This window comes from Watersipora subatra, chromosome 6, assembly GCF_963576615.1.
Source record: "Watersipora subatra chromosome 6, tzWatSuba1.1, whole genome shotgun sequence".
NCBI classification, from domain to species: domain Eukaryota; kingdom Metazoa; phylum Bryozoa; class Gymnolaemata; order Cheilostomatida; family Watersiporidae; genus Watersipora; species Watersipora subatra.
In genome coordinates, this window is record NC_088713.1 from 20,330,630 (window position 1) to 20,341,689 (window position 11,060).

General features: G+C 41.5%; 1 protein-coding gene across 1 annotated transcript; it reads left to right on the forward strand.

Moving 5' to 3' along the window:
* The first annotated feature begins 2,007 nt into the window (after positions 1 to 2,007).
* Positions 2,008 to 3,816, forward strand: LOC137398105 (general transcription factor II-I repeat domain-containing protein 2-like). Its single transcript, XM_068084212.1, has one exon. It carries the CDS (start codon positions 2,008 to 2,010, stop codon positions 3,814 to 3,816), a length of 1,809 nt encoding a protein of 602 aa, XP_067940313.1.
* The last annotated feature ends 7,244 nt before the right edge of the window (positions 3,817 to 11,060 follow it).

An 11,060-nucleotide genomic window follows, 5' to 3' on the forward strand; every position in this document is an offset into this window, starting at 1 on the left:
GCGAAGGGATTGATTGCGAGGCGAGTGCGAGGCAATTGATTGCAATATGATTGAGTTCAAAGCAAGTTCAAGCAAGCGATTGTCAACTGTGAGGCGGATAAAGACCGATCGGTCGAGTCGGGGACTCAGCAGCGAAAGCGTGCAATCGTCAACTACTAATATAGGCGGGTATGAAGGATGCATGAATCCGTTAATGGATTACATGCATCTAGCCGTAAAACGCATTGTAGATTTCCATTGTTCTTTCAAACATTATTGACATGTATGACGGCATATGTGTATGCTTAGTCTGATCAGCACAACAATTTCAGTAGGCTGCATCTTTTGAGTTGTTTTACAGTATGAAAGAAAACTATCAATAAACTTCTTGATGTACAAAAACCTGTTCACCTGGACGAGGAATGCAGCTAGTATATATATATATATATATATAAATACATATATAAATATATATATAAATATATAAATATGTATTTAAATATATATATAAATAAAAATATACATAAAAAAAAAATATATATATATATATATATATATATATATCTAGTGGAAATCTTTTGACTAAAAAAGTGCTCAATGCCGTAAAGGTACGCCAACCACAAGTCACTTTCATCAATAGCAATAAAAAATCAGCAACCAGGTTAGGCGAACATGTATGGTCCCTCAAAGATAAAAACATCATGCATACCATCAACTGGAATATTATCCACAGATCAGCAGCTTACAATAATGGTGCCAAGAAGTGCGAACTGTGCCTGTGGGTAATATTCTAAATTAGGTACAAGCCACATATGGCGACGCTGAACCAGAAATCCGAAATGGTATCTAAGTGTAGACACTCAAGTAAATTTTTGCTAATAAACAATTAATAGATTAGCTTTTCTCAACCCATTTATTGTTTAAAATTTTATTACTTTGCCTTTGTACTTTTACTACTGCCATCAATTTGTGAATTTACAGTGCTTGCATGCGTCATTATAAGATCACTGCCTAGCTCAGGCATGGGCAAACTACGGCCTGGGGGACACATGCGGCCCGTTAAACTTTTTAATCCGGCCCGCTGAACTTGAAGAAATTAAATAAATTAACTTTGAAATAAATAAGCCATAACTGTCACGAACCACTTTTATCGTATTAACTAGGTATATCAAACACGTTGATTCCGATTTTGTATTCAAAATAAAGAATAGTCTACTTACTTTCAGTGTAGTGAAGGCTTTTTACAGCGTTTTAATTTTGGTCTCGAAAACAACACGATCGCCATAACAAGCTCCGTCCAAAATTACGTTACGAAACCTAGCTTTATAGGAACAAAAGTTGCGTAGGGATGTTTAGACCGATTTAGAATAATAGAGATGGGTGTTTTAAATACCATTAATATCTAAATTCAGCCTTAAAAATAATATCAGTCTGAAAGGTAGATACGCTATTTAGCATTGCATATTTTAAAAAGCATGATACCAACGCTAGCTTGTGATAAAACCGCGCTTTTTGAGCTCATTTTTTTCGTCGTTCAGCCCATTTAAACATCATGTAACAAGCTACGAGCAATTTTAAATAGTTTATATACCTTTCATAAAAAAAATGAAATTATTTTACAGGCTGGATTTAGATAATAATGGGTTTTAAGACACCCATCTTTATTATTCTAAATCGGACTTGTAATTCTAAATGGGCGGAGCTTGTAATGCCGATTGTGTTGTTTTCGAAACGGATATTGAAACGCTTTATAAAAGCCTAAATGACTTTGAAGGTTAGTTGCCTAATCTTTATTTTGAGTACAAAATCGGAATCAGCGTGTCTGATTTACCTAGTAAATACGATAAAAGTTGTTCGTGACAGTTATGGTTTAATGTTTTATTTTCCCTGCAATTCTAATGTGTTCCCACTAGATGGCGCATTCTAGATACATTGACTTTGTTGAGGTTCTGCATATTACGGTTTATATCTATATTACGGTATATATACTCCACGTTTGCTTTTTGACCCCTCAGCCCTTCTGTAAAAATGAGCGGACCTAAGAAAAGGAAAGTGGACAGAGAATGTCGAGTGTTCAAAAAGGAGTGGACAACTAAATATCTTTTCACTGAACACCGATCATCTGTTGTATGCCTGATATGTCAGGAAACTGTGGCGGTTTTTAAAGAATATAATATTAGCCGTCACTTTACTACAAAGCATGCTAACTATGCTAGCAAGCTATCAACAAAAGAACGGGAAGCTACTGCTCAGAAGTTGGCGGCTAATTTACAGGCTCAACAAAACTTTTTTCACCGCCAAACTGCCATTCAGGAGTCAAGTACCAAGGCCAGTTTTATGCTTTCATTCAAACTGGCAAAGGCCAGCAAGCCTCTGTCTGAAGGCGAGTTTGTAAAAGAGTGTATGGTGGAGACAGCAAGTGTCGTGTGCCCAGAGAGCAAAGACAAGTTTGAAAAAATCAGTTTATCGCGCAGGACAGTGACTCGCCGTGTGGAACTAATAGATGAAGATATCACCAGCAACTTAAATAAAAAAGCGGAGTCATTCACATTATATTCATTAGCACTGGATGAAAGCAACGATGTCAAAGACACTGCTCAGCTCCTCATTTTTATCCGAGGGATTAACGACACTTTTGAAATAACAGAGGAGTTTTTGACAATGGAGTCTCTGAAAGGACAAACACGGGGAGAAGACTTGTATGACCGGGTGTCTGCTGTCATCGAAAATATGAAGCTCCCTTGGAGCAAACTTATCAACGTCACCACAGATGGATCTCCGAATTTAACGGGGAAAAACGTTGGCCTGCTGAGGAGAATCCAGAATAAAGTCAAAGATGAAAATCCTGACCAGGATGTTATTTTTCTCCACTGCATCATCCACCAGGAATCTCTATGTAAATCGGTATTACAGCTGAATCATGTTGTAAATCCTGTCGTGAAACTCGTCAACTTTATTCGTGCAAGGGGACTTCAGCACCGTCAGTTCATTACGTTTCTGGAGGAAACTGATGCGGATCACCAGGACATGCTTTATCACTCCCGAGTCCGCTGGTTAAGTTTGGGCAAAGTGTTTCAACGAGTGTGGGAGCTCAAAGAGGAGATTGGTGCATTTTTAGAGTTACAGGGAACGGTTGACGAATTTCCTGAGCTGAGCAACAAGAGCTGGCTGTGTGACTTTGCGTTTGCTGCAGACGTATTTTCACACATGAATGAGCTCAACATGAAACTACAGGGGAAGAATCAGTTTGTGCAGGACATGTACACAAACGTGAAAGCCTTCAAATCCAAGCTGGTTTTATTCTCCAGGCAAATTTTAAATAAGTCGTTCACACATTTTCCCACACTAGCCACGCTGAAAGAGGCTCGCGCAAAAGTGAAGAAATACGGCGAGTCACTAGATGCGCTGCACAGAGAATTCTGCCGTCGGTTTTCTGATTTTGAAAAAATTGACAAGTCACTTCAGTTGGTGGCCTGTCCCCTGTCACAAGACTCTGAAGCAGCTCCAGAGGAGCTGCAGCTCGAACTGATCGACCTTCAGTCCGACCCAGTCTTAAAAGAGAAGTTCAACTGTCTGAAACTGAATGACTTTTATGCTTCACTCAATGAAGCCGCATTTCCAAATCTCCGGAGGACAGCGCAGAAGATGCTGGCGTTGTTCGGCTCGACCTACGTGTGTGAACAGACGTTCAGCATCATGAACATCAACAAGGCCAGCCACAGATCCCAATTAACAGACCAACACCTCAGATCCATCCTGAGAATTGCTACAACTAAACTCACTCCAGACTTTGATGCGCTGGCTAAAAAGGGAGACCAACAGCACTGTTCCCACTGAAAGTAAAAGTTTCTCTTTTGTATTATGTAAAAAATGCTTTGGAAAATAATTAGTTCAGTAAGCCTTATATGTTACATGTCATTTCTGTTAAAGAGCGCACATAAGTGGTGCGCAAATGAACGCACTTTCTCAAAACAAACAATGTGCACCAGATCAAATATAACGCTTTCCGCAGTGGCGCATTATCAATGTTCCGTCCTTGCGTTGATCGTTGTTGACTTTTGGCACTGGAGACACAAACTGAATAAAAGGAGCAGGATAAGTACACCTGAATCTCTTACTGTTTTTGAAATAAATACAGTCAGGAGGAGAGTGATGATGATATCCAGAAGGTAACAGAACTTGCAGTGCTTTAAAATGGAAATTGTTCGTAACAAAAAGATTATTTTTTATTCATTTAATTTTCAGTGTTTTAAGACTCATTTCAATAAATAGCTAAATACTGTGGGGCTTTAGAGACGGATCTTTTGTTGTAATGCTTTTGTTCATTATCATTTGAAATTAAAGCACATGTTTTCTCCATATTCCATGATATATATTTTTTTCTCCTGTGAGGTGGGGTTACCAAAACACTCCATCTATCTGCTCCTGGTCCGGCCCCTCTGTCAAAATTTAGAACCCATTGTGGCCCACGAATCAAAAGGTTTACCCACCCCTGGCCTAGCTTGTATGTTCTTACGTATATATAAGCTTCTGAGCATAAATTAATGTCACCTGATGAGTGTTTTTAAACACGAAACAATTAGTAGTGTACATCTAATAGTCAAAACTCTTATCTTCTTATAAATTATTCTATATATATATATATATATCTATTTTTTTTGTCCTCCATCGATGTATTTGTCCATCTATATCTATTAAAATCTTAAAGAAAAAATCTGTAAGGCCGAAGATTTGATCTCAAAACCCCCCGTTCACCAGGCCAACACCTTACTAACTAATCCACATGAGCTTCATAGCTTCGTGTGGCAATATATTTCACTCTATGGGTGCAAAAAGGTTACCGCTTTTGGTCACAAGGCAAAGTGATAGCATAACGTCACAAGAAGTCAAATGTCTTATTAAGCCTATATAGTAAGCCTACTCAACTTATCCATCGGCATTTGGCCAGGCTAATAGCAAGTGGCAGCAACTATCATTACCTCTCACTATTTATAAACTGTTTTTATTACCCCGGCAACACTGGTTAGTTAGTACATACACATATATATATATATATATATATATATAATTTGTTTCCTCACCCCGGATACCCCGTATGGGTGGTAAATTCTGCTCTAACTCGGGTCTCCTACCAGAAACCTGGGAGTTTGAGCACTCGCCTCAAGATCTTAGCTGTTTCCAATAGCGCACTTTTCTGCAACTGACCTGAGTTGATTGTTGTTGGTATTTAGGCAAGCCACATTTTATGCGCTGGTGTTATTGCGCCCAGTTCCCCAATGACTACTGGGATTACAGTTGTTCTTACATTCCAGCATTTTTCAATCTCTTCTCCAAGAGGGAGATTTTTTTCTACCTTTACTTTTTTTTTGCTGGCTATATTGTAGTCTTTGGGTACTGCTATATCTAGTATAGTAGCCCTCTTGTTTTCCTTGTCTACCACCACTATATCTGGTTGGTTTGCTAGGACATGCTTGTCAGTTCGAATGTAGAAGTCCCAGAGGATCTTTGCGCGGTCATTTTCATTGACCTTACCAGGAGCTTCCCACCAGTGTTGTGGTTTATTAAGGCCATACTCATCACATAGACTTCTATACAGAACACCTGCGACATTATTATACTGCTCAGTGTATGCGTTTCCTGCTAGCTGCTTGCATCCACTAATGATGTGTTGGATGGTCTCAGGTGCATCTTTGCACAGTTTGCATCTAGGATCATCTCTAGTGTGATAGATTTTCGTTTGAAGTTGCCTTGTTGGGAGCACTTGCTCCTGGGCTGCCATGATTAGCGACTCTGTATTGGCCGTTAGGTTTCCTTTGTTCAGCCACATATATGTCTGGTGAAGATCGCCAACTTTAGATATTTGTTGGTGGTAAGCACCATGAAGAGGTTTCGTGTGCCAGTCAATTTCCTCATCATCAGGGCGTAGGTCCGTTGTAAGAGCAGCCGATTGAATTTCAGCTAGCAACTTATCTAAAATGGCCATGGAGGCTGCATATGCTTTGATGCTTTGCTCCTCCTCTTTCACTGTCTGCTGTACACTTTTGAGTCCTCTACCGCCATCTTTCCTATCAAGATACAATTTAGTAGTATCAGATTTTGGGTGGAGTGCTCCATGCATGGTCAACAGTTTACGAGTTGCTATATCTGTTTCTTTGATGGCTTCTTCAGTCCACTTTATTGTGCCTGCTGGATATCTTATTACTGGCAGTGCGTAGGTATTTATTGCCATGATTTGGTTCTTGGCATTGAGCTGGCTCCGTAAGACGTGCCGAAGGCGTTTCTTGTATTCGGTAATGGCTTTGTGACGTACCTCGGCTTCGTGGTTGATGCTGCTTTGCATAATCCCCAAGTACTTGTACCCTTCTTCTATATCTTTGATGGTACCATTTGGCATTCTTAGGCCATCTGTGAGCATAGAATGGCCTTTCTTAAGAATTAGCCTTCCACATTTCTCAATACCGAAGGTCATTCCTATGTCCTTGCTGTATACATGAGTGAGGTGTGTTAGCGAATCAATTTCCCTTTCTTTGTTAGCGTACAGCTTGATGTCATCCATGTAGAAGAGGTGGTTTATCTTGGTGCCACTCTTAAACTGGTACCCATATTGAGTCTCCTCCAGCATATTGCTTAGAGGGTTTAGGCATTTGCAGAAGAGCAGCGGTGATAAGGAGTCACCTTGATAGATGCCTCGCTTAATTTGTACACTCGCCAGCTTTTTGCCATTAGCCTCCAGTTCCGTCTTCCATTTGGTCATTGACATTTTGATGAATGCCACAAGAGCAGGGTGAACATTGTACATACTGAGGCACTCAAGTATCCAACTATGGGGAATTGAGTCATAGGCCTTTTTGTAGTCAATCCAAGCCATGGCAAGATTGGTTTGCCTTTTCCTGCTGTCTTGACAGACTGTCCGATCCGCCAGTAACTGATGTTTGGCTCCTCGGGTGTTGCGCCCAATTCCTTTCTGAGCACTGGTCATATAGTGACTCATGTGCTCTTCCAGTTTGTCTGCAACTATTCCTGAGAGCAGTTTCCAAGTGGTGGGCAAGCATGTTATTGGTCGATAGTTTTTGGGAATCGGCCCCTGCTTTGGATCTTTTATCAGAAGTACAGTTCGTTCTTTGGTCAGCCATTCTGGATGGTCACCTTGTTCTATTAGGCATTCTATCTGCTTAGCCATTCTAGTGTGAAGTGATGTCAATTTCTTTAACCAGAAGGCTTGAATCGTGTCATGGGCAGGTGCTGCCCAGTTCTTCATACGCTGCACTCTGCACTTGATGTCCTCTTTGCTGATGGTGAGTCCTTGCTGAGCCACAGTGTGTTGATGGCTCTCTCTAAGCCTCTTCAGCCAATTTGCAGTGGTGTAATGAGTAGTCTCTTTCTCCCAGATGTCCTTCTAGAACTTTGAAGTGCTAGATTGGGGAGGCTCAGACAGTGGCCTCTGCAGTTCACCTTTGAACTGGGAATACACTCTAGATGGATTATTAATGAACAGTTTGTTCATTCTCTTGTTATCCCGCTCTTTGGTGTACCGCTTCAGTCGTGCCGAGAGTGCTACTAGCTGCTGTTTGGCAGATTCTAAAGCTTCTATTGTGGCTTCCCTTTTTGGACGCTCCAAACTGTGGTTAGATCTCTCACTGAGCCTACTAACTTTCTTGCGCAAGTCCTTGATCTTATCTTGTAGCCTCAGCTGCCAAGATGGAATGGCTTGAAGCCTTCTTGGCAGTGGCTTAATATCCATCTCCTCCAAGATGACGGTTGCTGTACTGTAGATTAAGGCATTAGTCTCACTGATTGATCCAGTTGAGATTGACTCCAGTGCCAGCTTAATGTCTTCTAACAGCTTCTTAGGTATGGCCTTGCTAACTCTTCGTAGTGGTACCCTGCTTCCATAATCATTAGCAGCTGACATCTTGTTGATGATATTTTCCGCAAGCTCTCTCATCCTTGGGTCAAGGTCCAAGTGCATGTCTTCTTCAACCTGTGAGTCAACACATGATCGTGTATGCGTGACAGTGTGTGTTGACATGCACTCCTCGTTGGTTGAGGTTACTTGGATGAACTGTTCCCTAATTTCATCTACCTCAAGTTCCGATATGAGGTGCCGCTTGATTATGTTACTCCTCTGAGCTACAAGTTGCTTAGCGGTTAGTGGCAATTCAGGGCGCATGTTTATCCACAGTTGACGCATCCTTCCCATGTAGCCCCTCTTTTGAGGTACACTCATAAAATAGCACTGCATAAGGTCCGTGTTATCAGTCCGAGTCCATTTCATCCGCTTTTAACCTGTAGCCCATTCTTCATTGCCTTGTCCTGGTTCAGCTACAGGCAGCGCGGCCCTTGTTTGATCGGGCGACGTCCAAGCCAGCATTGCTTTGGTTATATCACTCATCATCATAGAGGTTGTAGACATTATACAAGCAAGGGTCTTGTCTAAGGACCACCAGAAAAGTGCAGTTGTTGGAGTTTGAACCGAGGACCATCACGGTCCCGATACCTTACCAACTGCGCTATCTGTCCTGTATTTTATATATATATATATATATATATATATATATATGTATATATATACACACATATACATGATCATACATGTAACCAGTTTAATAGTGTTGGCTTTACGTACAAAGCGTTCAACTCAAAAAGAGGGGCTAGAATAAAACAAGTTATAGAGTGACTAAACTTTTATTAAACTTTTACAATATGGTTTAATAATGACTGGCAATAAAATTAAACTCACAGCTACAGAAAACCACAAATCCAATGTTGTAAAACAGTTGATACATATATATATATACAATGTATATATATACAATGTATATATATACAATGCATATACATAAAGGACAGATAGCGCAGTTGGTAAGGTATCGGGACCGTGATCATTAGGTCCTCGGTTCAAACCCCAACAACTGCACTTTTCTGGTGGTCCTTGGACAAGACCCTTGCTTGTATAACGTCTACAACCTCTATGGTGAGTGCAATAACCAAAGCCATGCCGGCTCGGACGTCGCCCGGTCAAACAAGGTCCGCGCTGCCTGTAGCTGAACCAGGACAAGGCAGTGAAGAATGGGCTACTGGTTCAAAACGGATGAAATGGACTCGGACTGATAACATGGACCTCATGCAGTGCTACTTTATGAGTGAACCTCAAAAGTGGGGCTATATGGGAAGGATGCGGCAACTGTGGATAAACATGCGCCCTGAATTGCCACTAACCACTAAGCAACTTGTAGCTCAGAGGAGTAATGTAATCAAGCGGCACCTCATATCGGAACTTGAGGTAGATGAAATTAGGGAACAGTTCATCCAAGTAACCTCAACCAACGAGGAGTGCATATCAACACACACTGTTACGCATACACGATCATGTGTTGACTCACGGGTTGAAGAATACATGCACTTGGACCTTGACCCAAGGGTGAGAGAGCTTGCGGAAAATATCATCAACAAGATGTCAGCTGCTAATGATTATGGAAGCAGGGTACCACTACGAAGAGTTAGCAAGGCCATACCTAAGAAGCTGTTAGAAGACATTAACATGGCACTGGAGTCAATCTCAACTGGATCAATCAGTGAGACTAATGCCTTAAGCTACAGTTCAGCAACCGTCATCTTGGATGAGATGGATATTAGGCCACTGCCAACAAGGCTTCAAGCCATTCCATCTTGGCAGCTGAGGCTACAAAATAAGATCAAGGACTTGCGCAAGAAGGTTAGTAGGCTCAGTGAGAGATCTAACCACAGTTTGGAGCATCCAAAAAGGGAAGCCACAATAGAAGCTCTAGAATCTGCCAAACAGCAGCTAGTAGCACTCTCGGCCCGACTGAAGCGGTACACCAAAGAGCGGGATAACAAGAGAATGAACAAACTGTTCATCAATAATCCATCTAGAGTGTATTCCCAGTTCAAAGGTGAACTGCAGAGGCCAATGTCTGAGCCTCCCCGATCTAGCACTTCAAAGTTCTAGAAGGACATCTGGGAGAAAGAGACTACTCATAACACCACTGCAAATTGGCTGAAGAGGCTTAAAGAAAACCATCAACACACTGTGGCTCAGCAAGGACTCACCATCAGCAAAGAGGACATCAAGTGCAGAGTGCAGAGTATGAAGAACTGGGCAGCACCTGGCCATGACATGATTCAAGCCTTCTGGTTAAAGAAATTGACATCACTTCACACTAGAATGGCTAAGCAGATATAATGCCTAATAGAACAAGGTGACTATCCAGAATGGCTAACCAAAGGACGAACTGTACTTCTGATAAAAGATCCAAAGCAGGGGCCGATTCCCAAAAACTATCGACCAATAACGTGCTTGCCCACCACTTGGAAACTGCTCTCAGGAATAGTTGCAGACAAACTGGAAGAGCACATGAGTCACTATATGACCAGTGCTCAGAAAGGAATTGGGCGCAACACCCGAGGAGTTAAACATCAATTACTGGTGGATTGGACGGTCTGTCAAGACAGCAGGAAAAGGCAAACCAATCTTGCCATGGCTTGGATTGACTACAAAAAGGCCTATGACTCAATTCCCCATAGTTGGATACTTGAGTGCCTCAGTATGTACAATGTTCACCCTGCTCTTGTGGCATTCATCAAAATGTCAATGACCAAATGGAAGACGGAACTGGAGGCTAATGGCAAAAAGCTGGCGAGTGTACAAATTAAGCGAGGCATCTATCAAGGTGACTCCTTATCACCGCTGCTCTTCTGCAAATGCCTAAACCCTCTAAGCAATATGCTGGAGGAGACTCAATATGGGTACCAGTTTAAGAGTGGCACCAAGATAAACCACCTCTTCTACATGGATGACATCAAGCTCTACGCTAACAAAGAAAGGGAAATTGATTCGCTAATACACCTCACTCAGGTATACAGCAAGGACATAGGAATGACCTTCGGTATTGAGAAATGTGGAAGGCTAATTCTTAAGAAAGTCCATTCTATGCTCACAGATGGCCTAAGAATGCCAAATGGTACCATCAAAGATATAGAAGAAGGGTACAAGTACTTGGGGATTATGCAAAGCAACATCAACCACGAAGCCGAGGTACGTCACAAAGCCATTACCGAAT